The 20,127-nt window shown below is 40.4% G+C and overlaps 1 protein-coding gene across 2 annotated transcripts in view; it reads right to left on the bottom strand.

Moving 5' to 3' along the window:
- Positions 1 to 20,127, bottom strand: part of ACTR3B (actin related protein 3B) — a 103,147-nt gene that overhangs the window by 11,320 nt on the left and 71,700 nt on the right. The window contains exons 1-9 of one of the 2 annotated variants that reach the window (XM_058045154.1): positions 16,488 to 16,610; positions 9,141 to 9,196; positions 7,186 to 7,310; positions 6,134 to 6,244; positions 5,656 to 5,751; positions 5,394 to 5,501; positions 4,008 to 4,151; positions 3,226 to 3,399; positions 298 to 390 (exon numbers count right to left, since the gene is read on the bottom strand). In XM_058045154.1, the coding sequence (XP_057901137.1) occupies positions 298 to 390; positions 3,226 to 3,399; positions 4,008 to 4,151; positions 5,394 to 5,501; positions 5,656 to 5,751; positions 6,134 to 6,244; positions 7,186 to 7,310; positions 9,141 to 9,196; positions 16,488 to 16,531 (951 nt within the window). In that variant the 5' untranslated portion in view covers positions 16,532 to 16,610. Of the gene's footprint in view, positions 1 to 297; positions 391 to 3,225; positions 3,400 to 4,007; positions 4,152 to 5,393; positions 5,502 to 5,655; positions 5,752 to 6,133; positions 6,245 to 7,185; positions 7,311 to 9,140; positions 9,197 to 16,487; positions 16,611 to 20,127 lie in introns of those variants that run through there. The other variant, XM_058045163.1, reaches the window with a different exon arrangement.

Genomic DNA, 20,127 nt, shown 5'->3' with positions numbered 1-20,127 from the left:
TCTTTAGTATAGTTTTAATATATAATTTCTTTTAATATAATATAAAATCATAAAATAATATATCAGCCTTCTGAAACATGGAGTCAAGATTCTCCTCTCTCACCTCATCCTGGGGACCTTCAAACACCACCACACATAATCACAAAAGCCATCCTGGTAATTTTTATGCTGTCTAAAGTAGCTGAGCTATCTTGAGCGTGAAATATACCTCCAAAAGCTTATGAGATCTGTCTTGAAGAGACTCCTGTTTCAATTCCTTAAACAAATGACATGAATCCCACCAGGGAAAGGCCATACCTTGTATAGCGGCCGCCGGACGTCGATGGGACAGTTCTGTATCACCTCATCCACTACATCCGAAATGGACTCCATGAAATCAGGGTTGGCAAACTGAAATGAAACAGAACAGGCATTAGATTTTTTCATCCAAAGAACAGAGAAATTAAAAAGGCAGAAATAAGACTGTGGAGAGACCTTATAATAGGGGATGAGTGGGAGTTTCAAGTCTTGCTCACAATTTATTCTACATTAAAACAAACACTTCTCTGCAAAGGAAATGGGAATTTCTTTTTTCTGCTAAGAAAATCAGATTCTCTTCCTTGGTCACTGTTTACAATTTAGGCACTATGCACTTTTACTGCCTGCAAGATGAGTTTGAGTTTTCCTGCAATATTAAACACACTGTTACCACTCACTGTTGTCCTGCCTTTCCTTTCAACCAAGATTAGAAACACCAGTGGGCAAATCAGAATGCTTCTCTGCAAAAAAATTTTAATGCTATTAAAATACTTCAGTTAAATTCCCACCAAAAAATCATTTTTTTCCCAAGCCCAGGAAGTATCCAATGTTCAAGAAAGTATAAATAGTCTAAGATTTTGAGTGAAAGCCTCCATCAATGCAAACAATACTAATCTACAATGAACACAATGCTAACGTAAATTTCTGCATTTATAAAACTAGAGTTAAGAGTTGCTAATGCTAGAAAACAGTCTAGTGGAAATCTTCCACTTAAGCTTTCAAGTAAAGAACTGGTAAAAGCCCATGTTTTTTTCCTTTCAGAGGGTAAACTCTAAAAACTATATTAATTCCTAATATATAATACTATATTATTGTAGATATAATATAAGCTTTTGTGTTGAAGTATGTGGGATTTAAATTTAAAACAAGATGAGGTATCTACATGGATGAACAAATAACAACAGTCAAGCATAGCAAGTATACTCTGAACTGAGTGAAAATTAGTAAAGGAAGTTGGGGCACTTCCCAAGAATTCAAACTAACTTCCACAGTAAGAATGAATCATGCAAGAAGCAAAAAAATGAAGCCACATAAACCAAAAAGAGAAGCTGCTGCATACTGAGCTTTCATCTGAATGAACTACAGAATATGAACTACATGAGAATGAAAACTCCTGAGCTCTCCATAAAGATATTGATAAAACAGCAGGGAAAAAGGAGTAAGTAGGAATGAGAGTTGGGGTACAACATCATCCCAGAACAGGGACAACAGAACTGAATGTAAAATTGCAGTCTGCCAGCCAATATGATATGGTTGGAGAATAGCAAATAAAATCTCTAATTTAAAAAGCAGAGAAATAATCTGGATAGCCACAAACCCCAAGACCGAACTTCAGGAGTATTAAAGACTTCAGAACAAATTCTGTAAACTGAAAATAGGAAAAGATTACAAGACGGCTTTACCAAAGGCAGCTTTTACCTAGCTAAGCTGCTACCCCTTCAAGTGAGGAGTTCATGAAACACAACCAGAAATTCTCTTTGGATGTAGTACATATCATCTATTATGTTTTTCTTGTCTAGGAAGTCAGTTCAGGTTTGGGTGGTTTTTTCAATACAGCATCAAGAAACTACCAAGAAATGAAAAAATGGAAATTGGTCCTTTATCCCATTCCCAACAGTCTTTTTAGAGACTATGGAATGAGAAACTCTTGAAATGATGTCTGACATGGGATTCAGTGCTTCTCTGTTAAATCACATTGGTAAACAGCAGGGAAGAAAAACTATTTAGCCCAGAGATTTAATACTGGCAGAAGATCAGATGGCTACAAATTGACCAAAGATGATTACAGCTGGAATTCAGACAAAAGGTAGCAGAAAGAAGCTTTTTAATATTCTTCCAAAGAGGAGGGTAGAAAAAGGGAAACTTCACCAGTATTGATGTGGATTCTAATAAAATTTTTAACAGTATTACAGACTATGGGTGCCTGAATAAGTCCAACTAAGTGTGCAGGAATGGAGAGGACCTGTATTAAAACCTGACTCCTTCCTCTCAACAATATCCTGACTCCTTCCTCTCACCAATATCCTGAAACTCACTCAAACTGAACTATCAAAAATCAGAGAGACGAGGTACAGTAATCTTTCCCAGAACTGCACATACTACTTACGACCACACCAAGAGAGATTTCAAGAGATTTCCTTCAAGGATAAATTTATCATCCATGCCTTACAGACTGATTCAGTATCTACAGTCTGTATCCAATATTTAGAATATCATCAAGGCCATGCTTAGTAGTGCCCAGAGGGATTGGCAGCACACAAAGTATAAAGGCAGACTTTGTGACAGAGTTCACAGGGGTCTGAGGATGAGGGAAGAGACGAGGATCTGACTCCGTGTTTCAGAAGGCTTGATTTATTATTTTATGACATATATTAAAACTATACTAAAATAATAAAAGAAAGGATTTCATCAGAAGGCTAGCTAAGAATAGAAAAATAAAGAATGATAAAGGCTTGTGTCTTGAACAGAGTCCAAGCCAACTGACTGTGATTGGCCATTAATTAGAAACAACCACATGAGACCAATCACAGATGCACCTGTTGCATTCCACAGCAGCAGATAATCATTGTTTGCATTTTGTTCTTGAGGCCTCTCAGCTTCTCAGGAGGAAAAATCCTAAAGAAAGGATTTTTCATAGAAGATTTCTGCGACAAGACTTGTTTAAAGTGATGCTGAAGGAGGAAAATGCTATACAAACACTGTGAAACGAAACAATTACTTCTCAAGTTCAGATTGAAACAGGAACAGAACAAGATGTTTTAACCGTTAGACTGGGCACCACAAAACCACTTTTCTGCTGTGCTGACGTTACCTGTGAGTGCACCCGGCTCGAGTTCAGGAGACTCACTGGCCCCTCACTGCCACGGGATGGCGCCCAGGCACCGGGAATGGCACAACTGAGCACAGATATTCATTCCCTGCTCTTACCTCGGGATGGAAGAAGATTTCTGGCCCGAGGAACCTCTCATAGCCAACATCGATAACAAACTTGGATTTGTTGATGGCGTTGATGCCCGTGTATTGTTTGATCCACCTGCGAGAGTCCCCATCGTACTTGGCAAATTCCTTCACTATGTCAGGGCAAATGTAACAGTATTTCTCCTGGAAAGAAACACCAGGTGTTAAAAATAGCTGAAATCATTAGTACATCAGTGAATTTAAGTGCAACACAACCAGAAAAGAAAAATGTGAGCATTTTTACAGATGGAGCTGTTGAAGGAACTTTCCCACCCAAATCAGTATTGAAGCCTCAGCCCCACAAGGCACGAGGCCCATTTGCTTCCAAAGGGCTGCACACGCTGACTCAGCTACATCTGCCTCTCCCAAAATGAAAACATCACCAACAATAAAGAATTTCAAGGGCAAGCTTGCACTGCAAGAGCAGGCCTACACCATCATCCTACTTTTTTCTTTTTTTTTTTTTTTTTTAAGTTGTATTACAAAGCATATTTTAACAACTCCAAAGCTGAAATGCTGATTTAAGCTGCGGAACATACTCACTCCAAACAGCCCAGCATGAATATTTTCTTTATTTTCTTCCTCTTTCTCCTTCCCCCACACTTGATTGGATAAACCACCAGAAGCTGGTGTAATTGTAATACACTGCCTACATCTGCATTTTTAAGAGAGCCACTGGAAACTTGCTAGAGCCAAAAAATCAGCTCACGGAGATTTACTATGTATTTATTAAGAGATAAAGGAGGATGTACCTTTATGGCTTTTGCTGTCTCCAGAGATTGTTCAGGAGGAATTCCTACCTCCCTTTCCCTTAGAAGCTGTTGAATAAAGTAAGTAATATCTCTACCTGCAATAGGAATATGTTTGATGCAACTTCCAATAACATAGCCTTCTGCCTATGTAGGAGGAGAGGAAAAGACATATTTAAGAGGAAAACTTACTGTGTATCAATAACTAACATTCATTTTTATAATACTCTGGTTTCTATTAAAAGTAAAATCTTGAAACTATAAAATCATTCTAAAAATGTGCACCCCACTGCAAAGTGAATATAATTTTTATTTAAAGACCTTGATTACCACACGTAAACAGGTATTGACTATCTTATAGATACACAAGTGATAAACGTATCAGTCAGATCTGATGGTCCCTTTATGGTACCATCAGAAAAGTAGACATAATATAAATGAACTACCTGTGTTCTGTTTGAGAGTGAAAAATTAATAGAAAAAAATATAAATTTCCAAGACAAGAAAAATCACATAGTAATAGAAAACTCCAATAGAAATAGGATCTTACAATAAGCACAACAAAAATAAGAAATCTACTTGCTGAATTTTTATAGGATGCATTTACTGAAAACATTGGTATGGCTGAGACACATTATTTCTTCCCTTGCCTTTTTTTTTTACACTTTTCAGAGTTTCACACAGTACATGCTATTTGTTCTCAGCACTGCCCATATGACAAAACACTGAGAAGATCAAGTTAACACCAAAATGCCAAGATGAAGTTAAAGGGAATCAAATTTTCATTTCTAATATACCTGATCATTCAAGGACACAGTATGGTTCAAAAATACACAAAATGACATCAGCAGATATCAGTATGCACAGATAACTCTGTATTTTTAACATCCTCACATAAACTGATGAGATTGATCATGTGTAAGAACAGATACTTATATAAATTTGTAGTTGTTTCCACATAAGCAGAGTGGAAACAATAAAGTACAATAAATCATATAAAAAGCACACATTACCAGATATATTAAACAGTCGAAATGCAGGGTATTATAAAGCTAGGACATTTCTTGTCAGACACTCTTGGCATGCAGGGGACATAAACCCATAATAACCATTGATATTTAAGAGAACTGAGGCATCACAGTAACAGAAGGTAAAGTTTTACACAGAAATAACCTTTTAAAAGCTGGATTGATGGTTCCTTACTGTGACTTTCCTGTGGTGTTCAAGCTAAACTAACACATAATGGAATACATACTTTTGCAAGGAAAGAAGTCCCACCAACACTAAAAATTTAAAAACAAGGTTTCCTTTGGTGCTTCTTATTAAAATGTACAGTAAACAAACCCTGTCCAAAGCAGTGCTGATTTCAGAGTGCATCCTGCTCCTTACCACGGGGATGACGTGGGTCACTCCGTCACCACTGTCGATGACAATCCCAGTCAGAGTCCTCTCCCCAACCTGCCGTGACGTCCAGGAGGCAGCTAAGGCCAACACTGCCTACAGCACAGAGAGTTTGTATTTAGAAGCAGGCAGAGTGCTCTAATTTGCACTCCCAAAAAGCACAGTTTCAGACATTTTACACACATGCCTACAAAAGACCAAAATGCTGCAGTCGTTTTCTACTTCAGAAGAACGCATTCACTTTGTTCACCTGCACAGCAATGTAGAGTCCTGGGATGTTAAATGATTCAAACATGATTTCTGCAAGATATTCTCTGTTTTCTGGGGTGTTCAGTGGAGGCTCTGTCTGCAAAAACAAAGAGTTTTGAAAAAACACCTCGATACGATCCTGCCTTGATTAGTTCGGTATCAAGCTAATCAAACTTTTGGTAATCAAACTTTTTAAATCCTCGGTGCACTCAAAATAAAAAATTTCAAATAAAATTTAAACAGTGTTTGAAGCTTTTCAAAAGCAACAGCTGACCCGCAGTAGCCTGCAACACAAAATTTACAGAATATAGTTATAATGCAGCTTTAAAGATTAGTTTTCTCCTCCCAACACAAACCCCATCATTGCTAGAGAAATAAGACATACTGAGAAAAATCCTCCAGCAGAGCTAATTGTGCCTGGAGTGGTATTTGGTTTTCCTCTTACAAAACTATTTCCTTACCAGGCCTCATTAACTCACCATTAAAAAATAGTGATCCTCAGGCTCAGCTCGAAGGTACTTGAAGATGACTTGTTCCATGAACCTCTCCATGAGGTCCCAGTCCTCAACAATCCCATGTCGGATAGGCCACTGCAAGAGCAGAACTTGTCAGCACTGGATCATGCAAGGACAAAGAAACCCAGCAGCAGGAACAGTCTGACACCTCATCTCACAGCAATCTCACAAACCCATCCTGACTTGAATTCAGAGGCACAATTCAAATTTACCTCCTGCTCCCAAGTACTTCCAAGCCCATCTCTAACTTGCAGGACCAGCAACCAGAATCCAGACTCTACTCCTGTTAGTCTGTAGCAGAACTGTGTTTTAACCTCTTTTTTTTATAAATTTTATCACTTAAGAAGTTGAGAAGCATACTTGGCTTCAATATGCTTTTCCATATTATAAAAGGAAATAAAGACCATATAGGCTATATATTTTTCACCTAAAATTTCTGGCAGGGATGATGTTTACATTTTGTTCAACATTAAGAACATAGCTGACATTTAAGTAACACAGAAGGATGTATAAAATATGATTTTTTTCCACATAGTTCATAAGCCAGTAACGTTTTGTAAGTACAAGAAGTCCTTTACTAGGGTATGGAAAATATGATTCACAGAAAAGCTGCATTGAAGACAGCCCTTCACAAAACAATTGTGACTTTCCCTGAAGCAAAAGTATCCAACACATTTCCCAGTTTGTGTGCCATGTTAAAAGGGTACACTTTTAGCAAGAATTTAAATATTCAGTGTATATGACTATTTTAATAACTCAGAATTTTGAAAACTGAACAGCTGCACTGTATCAATGAATATTTACACAAACACCAACCATACAAGACAGAACTAGGAAAACAGATATCTAAAAAAGGGTAAAGTCATGAACCAAAATCATGCAGCTTTTTTAAAAGCAATAAAAATACTTTACAAAAAATGCAAACGTGTTTTGAATGGCAATCCAGAAGTCCTAGAACATTTTATCATAAAAATTTGAGACTTGGAAAAAGCTGTCAAAGTCTCCTGAATGCTCACCTTTGTAGCATAGGTAGGTTTATCTATGGCTTCATCTCCTATGAAAAAGTCCAGATCATCAACACCTTTCATTACCCTCCTCTGAGCCTGGTCCCCCACTTTGGCTGACTCTCGGATTGCAATACCTTAAAATAAACCCAAAAACCAAATCAAAACAAAATTAAAACAGTTAAATACCAAGTGATGAATGTTTATTTACTTAAGGATTCTTCTCCAGAAATAAAAATTGGGATATAAAAAGCAGAAATCATGTAAGTGATCTACTGGCAAGCCAACAGATCCAAGTTCATTCTCATGGCATGCTGCAGTATTCTGGTCACCCATCTCTCATTATTGCACCTAATAAATCACAGAAAATACTGAAAATGCACTTTGTTACAGACTACAGCAGTCACTGAACCTGTACAAGTGCAGCATTCCAGTAAGCAACATGATTTTCTGAGTTCCAACTCTAGAATAAAGACAAAGAGCACAGGAGAAGAAGAAAATAAACTGTGTATTCAAAAATAAGTATTGGAGTCATTATCATGGTTGGTGAGAAAGAGGAAAGAGGGAGGGGAGAAATCAATTTGCAGGGCTACAGAGAAATCTCTGGAGACACTTATGCTTCCCATTAGCAGCCTTCAACTATCACTAAAATTATTAGATGATGGCTGCTGTAGGCAAGAAGATGAGACAGCAAAAATCAAATCTGGGGCAAGCTAAAAATAAAAATGGAATGAAGTACTGCTAAAATGTAACCTTGTTTATATAGTTTTCTTTTAATAGGTCATAATCAGGGTCTAAATAACATAGAGCAGAAAATGCAGAGCAGGCAGGCATCATCCACAAACACACCAAATACTACTAGCACCAAAAAATGACTCACAGGCAAACAATTCTTTTGGAAAAACATCTATCCCCTAACAGGTTTATAGTTGTATAAAACAGGATTTATATCAAAATCACAGGAAATCCCTGCTATCCCATTTCTTTAACATAGGACATTTAAATCTTTACCAGTGGTTTAGGTTTCACATTTTACAATAGTTAAAATAGTGAGACTGTAAGCAGTACTGCAGCTACACCTGGTGAAGAACTGTGTCCCCTTCACTTCTTTGGCCACCAATTACCTTTATAACCTCCTTATCTTTATATTTTTCCCATGAGTAGCTACAAGGTTGTCTAGATGCATTAATAAGTAGTTAATTGGCAAAGTTTACAAAAAGTAAAAAGCAGTGTTTAACATAAATGGAGGTAACAGATGCCATTATAGATGTAAATATATAGTTAATACTACTTTTTATATATATATTATACATATATATACAGCATTTCAGAAAAACTATTAAGATATCAATCAAAATCAAGAACACCAGAAAAGTATAACATTTTAAACAAGTTTAACACACACAAAAAAATTAAAGAGTAAATCTGTTCAACAAAAGCATGTTAAATGTGCAAGAATGTTTTAATTGGTAAACACAGACCCAAAAGGAACATTTTCTAACAGGAACAACTTTTTTGAATATTAAACTGTCTACAGTCCCAGACAATGTAAATAAGGCAGACACCACCTGCACTTTAGTACTTAATTTGATTGGGAGCCTTCCCCCAGATTATCCAGGCTGTAACCATGGTGTCAGGTAGACAGGAGGTAAATTGCATTCTGTCTACTCAAGAGTCCTGGCCAAAAAATAATGGAGATAAAAAGGAAATTGGACTGGAGCTCTCTTCATCTTTGTCATAGCAACCAAGAGCTGGTTTAATGAGCAACAGTCCCAGGTAACTGCAGACAAGGAGCTCTGTTTAGCTACACTCCAGCCAAGGATGCTACCAGGGTGAATATCACTTCCCAGATGGACACAGCACTATGAGGGCTGAGTTGGGAGTTGGAAGCATGTAATTTAATCCTCAAAGTGCTCAGTGACAGCAGTGGATGTTATAATTTGGAGACAAAAAAAAAATCAACTCACATGATGGGATAATGAACTGAGGTTCTGTATTTCCTGCATAGCCAAGCTTGGTATACCTAGGGGGGAAAAAAAATATCACCAGGTCATTAGATGCAAAAACATGAGGAAAAAATAGTTTCAATTCACTCCTTTTCTCAAAGTGAAGGTAAAACATGCATCACATGCCATGTCCATATCTTCTGGATTATGCTTTCAACTATCATCCTGCTGAAAAGAAAACTCAAAGCAGTAAATATTTTAAGTGTTATTTTTCAGACAACTTCAGCTTATGGATTTTGCTGGTGTTATTCAGAACTATCAAGTCTGAAAACTCAACTCTTCCTTTTTCAATCTTATTGACCAGCTGTGACAAAGGACAGGCAGGTAACATTGCACCCTTTGGGAAAAATCAGGGCCATGCAGATTTTACCCTTCAGTTACCATGACCAAAGAGAGCCTTAGACTTTACATATTTGTTTAATATTCTCAAATACAGGAAAAAAAGAAATAATACAGTATCACAAGTATAAACCACAGGAAAGAACTCTTGTTACAATCCTGATACAATTCCCTTCCAGGCCTTGAACAAACCACTCACTTTGTCACAGGATATTATCTGTGTGTGATAAAAGACAAATACCACACCAAAGCAAGCCTGCACTGATGAAATGCTCTAGAAATGGGCAGCAGATGGTACAAAGCATTGATCATTTCTTTCAATATACAAATAAGATCAATTTTAACAATGAAAGGCTTGAGAGGAAAGAAGGGGAACAAAAAAAGTAAAGAGATTTTCACATAAAACCTAAAAATTTCTACAGGTGTTAGTGGCTGCAAGCTTCTCCAGGTCTTCAGAAATAATTAACATCCCAGCCTGTGAAAAACAGCTCTATTTCCTAGGGGAAAAAAAAAAGAAAAAAACCCACAATGACAACAAAACCCACATCAGAAACTGTTAAAAGAAAAACCAACCCAAAAAAATTGATTGAATGCTTGCAGAGACTGATGTCATTCTTGAGTACTGCCTTTAGCTTGAAACAGAAGTACAGCAGCAGCAGGATTTGAGGGAAATCAGCACTGTTCACATCATTTTTACAAAAAATGCATAAAGCCATGATATTCTTAAATGAGACCAATCCCAGTCTAAGTCCTAAAGTGAATTTAAAGTCTTTGTCTGCATCCTACTCTCAATATTTGCAAATAATATTATGCCATGGCCAAAGAAGAGGTTTGCAGCTTCATTAGCAGCTTGAAAAGTAGGTTCCTCTTTACAGAGTATTTGGTATAAAAATACTCATTAAGGATCACAGTTGTCTTAGATAAAGGAATTAATCTAAATTGAATTATCAATGACCTTGGACTTAAATATTTATATTTCAACTTCTCTTCAAAGCTATAGCTTCAATAGACTTCAAACAATAGTTAAAAAGCCATTCCCCCAAGGCTAAGAAGACAAGGACTGTGTTTTGGAGGCAAGGGTTTGTTGGGTTTTTAATCATCATTATAGACATATGCTTTCAGTCTAATCCAAATTGTTTATGCACACTTGCTGTGGCTCTCAGAAAAACATAATCAGGATGTTAAATTAGACTGACTGTAAAGGAGGACATGACTAGCAAAAGTTCTTTTTGTGATTATTATTGCATAGATTCCTCACATTTTAGAATGAGCCCTACCTAGGGAATATTGTTTAAACATAACAAGCAACAACAGGAGTTCCACTGGGATTTAAGACCAGTACAGGCCACTTCCTCTTATTTCTCTCTCTGAAATGAATCATGACTAAATGAACATAATGAAAACCAAGGAAAACATTTTTATTTGTTTAAAAGACCTAGTTTCAAGACTTAGAAATGACAACTAGGCAGAAACATAATGAAAAAAAAAGCCTTTCAAGCCTCAGGGACAAAGCCCAAGGACAATACACATACATATATATACTTTTCATACAATTTTTATATATCTGTGTGCATGAATAAACTAAAAGGTTCCTGCAGTCTAACCAGAACTCATTTCTTAAAGTAAAGTTTGGCCAAGAGGTGAGTTCAGTTTGCCATCTTTTCCCCCTCAACACAGATGCTAAACTCACACCCACTCACAGTATTAAAAAAAGAAAACACTCTCTAAAAGTCAATTTGGGCTACCAGTCTGCAGGAGCTTCACCTTCCCTCTCCAGAATGGATCAGATCCCCCTAACCAGGGTAACTTGTAAAGTTACCAAACCCCTACAGCTCAGTATTTTACAGACTCATTTTTAACCTGGGTTAATTCTCCTACTAAAAAACTACCAAATAAGTTTATTTCTCAGTATCATGAAAAAAATTATCTTCAAAGAATTAATCTCACAGAAGGTAACATATGGGAGATTTCTATTGCATGTCATTAATCCATGAAAGACTAATACTAAAACAAAGAGTATAACTAAATTCTCAGTTCAGTGGTGAAGCAAATAAGCAGAAAAAAAAAAATCTGTTAAAAAAGAAAATCCACTTAGGATCAAACAAGAGACAGACTGGAACAAGCAGCCACATTTCAGGCATTTTTCACAAAACCAAATGGAAGGGAAACTCAAATTTCTCCCAAGACCACTCAGGAAGAGAAGGAAAACAGATAAAGCAGTTGTGCAGCTTTTTGCTCTCCAGAAGCCTCAGGATATGGTCCCAGATCTCTGCTGTGCCCAGCAGGACCCAAACTCATTCCACCTCTCAAGGGTACATTAAAATGTTTGGGTGACCCATTTCCAGCACCTCCTACAGAAAATACTCTCTTTCCCACATGATATTTAAATATTTACTGAACAGAAAGGCTCTGGACTTGAACAGTTGCAGAGGGTACCTGGTCTCCAGCCCCTTCTCCGATGAATATTTAAGCATCTAAAACACAGTTTTCTTTCTCCTGGGTTACAGCCTAGCAGACTAATGGTAATGCAACATCTTGTGATCTGTAAAATTACAGAGACAGCTGTAGTGGAATGTGTAGATAATCAGTATTCCAACTTAATTTCATTAAAAGCAGCAATTTGTTGCCAATGAGAGAGGAACCTACTGGAAACAGGCCAAAATATAGGATATTGCACTAAAAATTAGCAGAAAACTGATCCAATAGACTAAGGCTTTTTCATGCAAGGAGATTTGGAGGACTACACATTTGGTTTTAAATCTCTGGAAATTACATGTTGTTGAAACAAGAAATTTCTAAAAATAGTGTGGTCTCTTTCATACTGTTTTGACCAGGTGAAGAGTTCATACACAAACCAGTTTCACAAACCTTTGCATGACGATTGGTCATCCTAACCCTGTTCCCTTCTGAGGTCCCACCAAGAGGAAAGATGGAAGAACTTACATCCAGAATTGACTCCAAAGATACAGAAATGGACTGCACTTGGAAGCAGATGCTGCACCCTCAACCACTTTAGAGAGAAATGTTTAGGAAAATTCTTCCCAAAGCATGAGAACAAATCACAAACTCGAGCAGTTGCTTTATCCATCTGAAAACACAAAACATCCAATTTTTTCTCTGTATAAGTATGCAAAAGAGCAAAGCCCAAATGCAACCATTTTAGCATTTGATCACTCTCTATTGCTTTTTCAGTCCACATATTTAAAACTATGTGTTACATTCACACAAAAAAAAAAAAAAAACTCTGAAAAGATAAATATGAAGTGACTAAAAATAGCAGGATGCTTTGAGAAAGTCCTGTAAACAAACAAATAGCCCCTGTAAATAGAACACTTTCCCTGACAGCTAAGAGGCTGAATAACCAGGCTGCTGCTGCCAGAACACCTGTGATGCCAGGCTGCCACAGCAGACTCCATTATCATCAGTACAAGCATGTCTGAGGAACTTGCAACACGAGTTCCTCATGAAGATTTGGAAAAGCACTTTTGAAAACAAGGGATGGGAATGAAGAAGACATGAAGGAGAAAATATCACATAGGGGAAAAAATAATCTATTTTGTCTGCACAAAAGCAGCCACTGTAAGAATAAAGAGTACGGCAGAGCCATTGGGTTCCTTGAGAAAGTCTAGCACTTTGCAGGACTGAAGCCTGTGATTATAAACAACAGTTAATTAACTCAAACTCCTTAGTCCCAGAACAGCAATTACAATAATGCCTGTTCAGAAATACAGTAAGAGAGGGGAAACATAGCATATTCTGAGGCTTCAGCAATCTTTAATGGTAACATCACGAAAAAACACCTTGAGCTTCAAGTTTTAAGACCCAGCGCAGCTCACTTCTCCCAGAAATCAAGTATTTACCTCTAAACTCATGAGTAAGACTTTGCCAAAGTACCTTCTCTTTACTAAAAAGGAATGGCTTCAATAAAATACACCCAACCAGAAGCACTCATCAACATCTACAAATACACTGAAGAGGAGTATTTTAAGATACCTTTGTTTTGCTCACCCACCTACTACTGTTCTGATGTCCCACAGCTAAATGCCAATTAATAAAACTGGTTATGAAGTCTAAAGCTATTTAAAACAGCAACACAGAAAGGCCTGGTAGTCTTAAGAAACTAAAAATAGCATGCCCTTCTCCACAAAAAGAGTGACAGCAATGTGTAAACTGATCACGAGGAGAATCTCACACAGAGAAAATCAAGATGTGGTGCATCAAAACTGCCCCATGTCAAGTCATTTACAAATACTAATGGAAAAGAGTATAGCAAATTATTAACTATTTCTGCAAGACTTGTGAATAAAGACTGAGCAGTTTATGGCAAAGGAAATTCAAGTCATCTGCATCCATTACACTAAAGGAACATTATCCTGTCCTGCTTTAAAAATAAGTTTCTCACTGAAGGTCTGTTATTTTTTATACACCTGTTCTTACTTTTTTTTGAGGAATTCTGGCATTTACAGGACTGAGGCATGTGGCTGCAAATTACAGTAAATTAAGCCAGCCTCCTTATGCCCAAAACAACAACAAAACCATTCTTTTAACAATTTTCTTAAAACCCCTTACATGAAAAAAAAAAAGGTGGATTAGTGGCTGGACAGAATACCTCATTCAGTACCAGAGATTTAAGTAGAAAAGTGCATTTTATATACACAATGTCCCACAGTGCATATACCTTTCCCTTTCTGCTATGCTCTTCTCAATTTTTCATCTGAAAGCCCTTTCATGAATAATTTGAATGAATTGTTTGAAGCTTGTAACCCAAAGTAGACTCATTCTAACAATAAGAAGGTTTTCAGCCCACACATAGGAAAATTCCAGAGACTGTGTATCAATGAGTCAAGCTATTTCTTCTGGCTGCTTTTGTTCAGACTCATTTCATCCTGAATTCTGCAAGACAACTTATTTCACATTCAGTAGTCTCTTTGCTGAAAAGTCTGCCATTTTTGAGTGCCCTACAACACAGTCAAGCACAAGTCCCACCAGCAGAGATATCATGTTGTCTCCTGTGAATCAAGATCACTTGAAGGCATTGAAAAAGAAATGTGCATCACTTGGGGACTATCCAAACTCTTCCTGAAACAAAACAATATACATGTCCCTCCCCCACAAAACCCATCAGCTTAACCCATACAAGCTCTAAATAGATTTTAGAAATTCTACTTCAATTATTATTTCTTTGAAAGGGCACAGTAAGCAATATCCTATCCTTAGTTATTTTGTGTAACTGTTGGCCAGCAATATCTACTGCTAGTGCAACACTGGAATTACTCCACAAACTGAAAGCCAAGGGGGTCTCCTGCAAAAGGCAGTTTTGGCATTTAATGTATTTTCTCAATTTTACAGTTTCTACTGTACTCTTTTTAAAGGATCCACCCAGACCTCCCATTTCTCTCTAAACTATCAAGTAGTAATCCTGTAATATCAACAGATCTGTGGAGAACAGATATTTACAATATCTTCAGCAAATATATAGAAGAAACCTGGGAAACTACCAAGAAGTATCTAAAGAGCAAGCAGAATTAGACACAAGGTAGAATCTGGTCTCTATTCTACTTCCAAAGTCTCCAGCTGTGAACTCCAGTATTCCCCACTGAGGGAGCAGAGCTGGTTTCTGGTAAGCTAAAGTATAAGCAGAAACAGTCAAAGATTTCTAAAACTTTCATGACAGTTTAACACAGACATATTTCAAGACGTGACACACTTTTACAGGAGAAGGCAATGTGGCACCACAGCACGGGAAAGTGCTTCCTGTGGTTACCTGGGGACTGGGGTTTCTTGATTTGGTTGGATTAGTCTGGGGTTTGGTTTTGTAAAGATTGTTCCGTTCAGGAAATTTTAAAGATAACTTTCCAAGTATTAAAGAAATTAAAATAGTGTTGCAAATTCCCTGCAGAGGAAAGGCTGAATTAATGCAATCAGAGAGACCGAGTCTGACAAGTAAAGCTACTGCACGAATAGTTACTCATGGACCGGGGCTTCACTTCCTCTCCTCAGAGCTGTCTGTAACTGCTGGGCCAAAGGAAAGGTATTAATTAGCAAAAGCACACCACAGATTCAGAATTACAGCTGAATTACAGCTCCCTCTGACACCTCCCCCGCTAAGGCACAGCAGGACTGGATGCTCAATATCCATTCAGGTCTTCTCTAGCACAGAGAGGTAGGACAGAGCCGCTCCTGAAACGCCTCCCAAGCACAGCCTCTGCAATTCAGAGTCACTCCTGCCCTCCAAGACTTGAGTTACAAAACTTGTGGTCTAGTTAAGTACGGAATAAATCTCACACTGATCAGAGAAAGGTGAAGGGATGACCCAATGACCGAGCGCATCACTGGAGCAAGGCAGCGCGCTCCCACCTCAGCCTCAGAAAATGCTAAAATTAAGGATGGCTGGTTTCAAACGGGGACAGGAGGCAGGAGCCCGCTCTGAGAGCGGCCCGGGGCAGGGAGCTGGGCTGGCTGGGCTCCGTGTCCAGGCACGGCACGGCACGGCCAGGATTGCCCCCGGCTCGGGCACCTCCGTGAGCCTCCCCAGGCATCGCCGCTGGACCGCTCAGAGCGGGCTCCTGGCTCCTCTCCCCTTCTGAAACCAGCCGTCCCCAATTTTAGCACTTGCATCATGCAATACTTCACAGCCAGAGGACACAAACGAAAGCGGGTCCCGAGAGAGAGGCGAAGAGGGCACACAGAAACACGCACGGCGGGGACACGGCAGGGCTGCCCCGCTCCGCGCTCCGGCGGGATGGAAGGGCAGAGAGAGGACGAGAGCGATGGGCACCAGCCCGCTGAAGGCCGGAGGGGAGAAAAACCCTCAGCAAGCTGAGAGGCCACCGAGACACACGGCAGCAGCGCGGCCCCGTGCGAGGAGCGCTCACCGGCAGCGGGAGGCAGCGGAGGGGCGCGACGCGGAGACACCCCCCCAGTCCCCAGCACGGGCACCGGCAGCCGGTCTCCCCTGCCCGCACTCACCCGGTGCCGCCGTCGATCACGCAGGGCGGCAGGCAGCTCGCCATGCTGCGGGGCCGGCACTGCGGGCCCTACGCCACCATCCGGGCGGCCGCCGGCTCCCCCGGCGCGGGCTCCATGCGGGCGGGCCCGCAGCGGCCGCCACCAGCGCCGCCCCCCGCGCCTGCGCCGCCGCCCGCGCCCGGGCCGCCATGTCGGGTCAGGGCCCTGCCGCGGGCGCGGCGTGAGGGAGAAGTCGGTGCGGGGCTGTGTCTGTGGCGGAAAGCCGTGCTCGGGGTTGGGTGATGGATTCGGCGCTGCATAGTCAGTGTAGTTGGGAAGGAGCTCAGACGTCCTCGAGTCCAGCCTACCTCCCAGCACGAGCTGAGCACGTCCAGTCTTTTCTAAAACACCTTCAGGGATGGTGGCTCCGCCACCTGCCTGGGTTACTCATTGCGAACTGAACTCCCATTCCCCAAAATGGACATCTCTGTATTATGAACACTGTGCTCAGCACAAATCCCAACCAGCCACTGGACACTGTAAAGAAAATAACCCCAGCTAAAGCCGGTACTTTCCACTCGTTACTGCACACCACTGACATCGTGCACAGCTCCCACGCTCACTCTCCTCTTGTGAGAACACTCCTTCATCCATGACAACCAGGGCCCCTGATGGATTTCATGAGCTTAAAATCTTCTTAAGTTAGATATTAAAAAATTTAGGTTGGATATTAGGTATTAATATTAGAGTGTTCTTCACCCAGTGGGTGGTTGGGTGCTGAACATGGTCCCCAGGAAAGCGGTCACAGCACCAGCCTGACAGAGCTCAAGAAATGTTTGGGAAACGCTCTCAGGCATGTGGTGTGTCTCTTGGGTATGTCCTGTACAAATCCAGGAGTTTGACTTGATGATTCTTGTGAATCCCTTCCAACTCAGGATAGTCTGTGGTTCTTCCAAGCCACACATGATGGCAAAGGCTACAGCACATGTTGCAGGGAGAATAAAAGGCTCACCACACTCCAGCAAATGCTGCAGATGCTGCTGCCCCTCAGAGCAAGACCTGCCTCGGTTCACGTCTCAGTGAAGGTGGGGTTTGCCCCCGGAAAAAACACCAATGTGGAACCATTCACTTGTAAAAACACAAAACACTCTTTCTTTGGGTGCAGGTGGCTGCCCTTCAGCCCACGGATCCTCCAGGTCAGCCCACAATACCATGTAGTGGTGCACTTGGGCACTTCAAACAAAAAAAACAAAAAAATAGGCTGCAACAAACATCACCTGCAAAGTTGTTGACATCTAATTTGCGTATGGGATAATGATGTGTGACTCAGCCCTGGTCACACTGCGAGTGCGTGGTGATGCCAGAAATAGCTCCTCCAGATGCCTTGGCCTGAGCATGAACTACAGAGCAAGCGTGTTTCCCATGAGGGGGCAGTTTCCTATCCCCCACTCCCAGCTCCACGTTACTTTACCAGCAGCTCATGCTGACTGAAGGCATGTGGAAGAAAATTAATGAGATGCATGCTCTGGTCCTCATACCCAATGTTGGTGTGATGGCTATAGACTGTGCATATGTCCTGGGGGGGTTGTTCTGCTGTTTGCCACAAACTGAGCACACTCGCTCAACATATTTGTTCGCTCTGTTCCCCTTGGAGATTTTGGAAGATACAGAGCATGATGGAAGGGAGCCCAATTTGCTTGTTGGATGGGCTCCCTTATTGGTGGGTTGAAACAGTGAATGTTCAGACTCTAATAAGTACCTCCTGAGCTGGGGATTGGAGCGTGATGGAAATTGTCTGCCCCCCCTCGTCTGGCCAGTGAAATCAAACAGCACATGGAAGGCGCTGCTTTAGCATCCAACAGATAAAAGAAAGAATATGCTTTGACTTTCCTGGCCAAAATTTCCCCTCTCCCATGCTGTTGCACAATATGCTGCACTGGGCTCAGAGAATATTTGCTCGTATGCTATATGGGCACATCACCATAAACTTTCTTATACTTCTCAACTTTCATTTCATTTTATTTTTTTTAAAGAAGCTGCTAGCTGTTACAGCTGAGGAGAGAGAGCACCTCATCTGGAAAGGGGTATTGCGATAGCTCACGTGCAGCTCACAGGCTCTCCGTAGACATTCAATTTGCAAACAGCTGCAGAGGTTTCAAACATTTGTGCCCTGCTGTTCTCTTTTCAAGCTGTTTATAGAGTCCCTTGGGCATTGATTACTACCCGGGTAGCTCTCCCAGCTGTTTGAGTGCTCCCTAACCCACTTCAAGCAGAATCAGCTGAGTTCAAACGATTTAAATAGGAGCCATACACTAACTGTGTTGATTGTGCCTGAAGTGGGTTAGGGAGCACTCAAGCAAGTTGCTTTGTTAGCAGAAGTGATGGGAGGGGTTAAAACATAGTAACATCTTAAGCTGTTTCAGCAGAGGACATCTGTCTGTAGTTTAAATAACATAGAGATAAGTCCATGGAGTACCTGGAACAGAAACTGTGCCATGAAAGTGTGATGACAAATGCCAGCTGATGGTCTTAGAGCAGTGGGAAGTGTGAAAGCATTCATTCATCCTGGTGGTGTATTAGAAACCCAGTGTGTAATGATTATTTGAATGGAAATAACTACTAGTTTCTCAGGTAGAATAGGAAGAATGAGACACCTGATCTAAGACATAGGGAATGATAGATTCTTCCAAATCCATCACCATGCAGTGTTTGGAGGATACCCTGGCCTTTCCCTTGGAACACAGCCCTTGTAATTGTCATTTCATGCTTTAAGCCCACAGATACCATTATCTCCTCCTGCTCTCAACACTGTATAGGTCACTGCAGTTGCTGGGTTTAAGCTGTGCTGGAAGTGAAATGGACACCCAAGGAGGTCTCAGTTTGGATCTCTGTAGTGCCTGCCACAAGTTACATAATTTAAGCTTTGTTGTCTTACGTTGGTTTGTCTACACCCCTTTTCACCACAGCATCCAAATGCCTTCCAGGAATGTGTTAAGTGATGTGGCTAAATATCTGCCACTCTTTCATTTCAGGCTCAAAGGCAGAACTGTGTAGGCAGCAGAGGGTTGGGGGTTTACTTTTTATTTTAGGGGTTTTATCTTAAAGTGTTGATGTTACTGTATGTTTACAACAAAGAAAGTAACCTAAGGGAGTAGAAGGTAGTGTAGCTTTGATAAGCCTTTACTCCCATGAGAATTTATTCAGCACTAACAGAGCAGGTCCCAAGAAACTCAGATAACTTTGAAAATGCACATCTGCACTCAGCTGGGAGAAGGGAGTGCTTGTGGTGCTTTGTGTGAAGATGAACTGCACTTTGTGTTCTAGATTGTGCATCTCCAAAGGTAATAGTGCCATACCCAGCTACATCATGTGGCTGTTTCAGGGAAGGGGTAATGGAAACCCAGCTTTGGTTACATCTGTAATCTGCCAGGAGGAGACAAGGGATCTTAAACAAAGCAGATGCACAAGATTAGTGGCAGCTCAGAGTCCAGGGCCATCACCAAATGAATTAGCAGGTTAACCCATAGTGTTTGCATACCCTCAAAGAAATGAGACTACAAAAAAGGTTTTCTTTGTTTACATAACCTCTCCCCTGCTTGAAATTGCTTCAGTCAGCTTTTCGTCCTTGCTGAGCTGCTCTGTGAAAGGACTCTGCTGTCTC

Source organism: Melospiza georgiana, chromosome 1 (genome assembly GCF_028018845.1).
Source record: "Melospiza georgiana isolate bMelGeo1 chromosome 1, bMelGeo1.pri, whole genome shotgun sequence".
NCBI lineage: Eukaryota > Metazoa > Chordata > Aves > Passeriformes > Passerellidae > Melospiza > Melospiza georgiana.
Note: the sequence above shows the minus strand (reverse complement) of the source record. Positions and strands in the feature narration are given on the sequence as shown.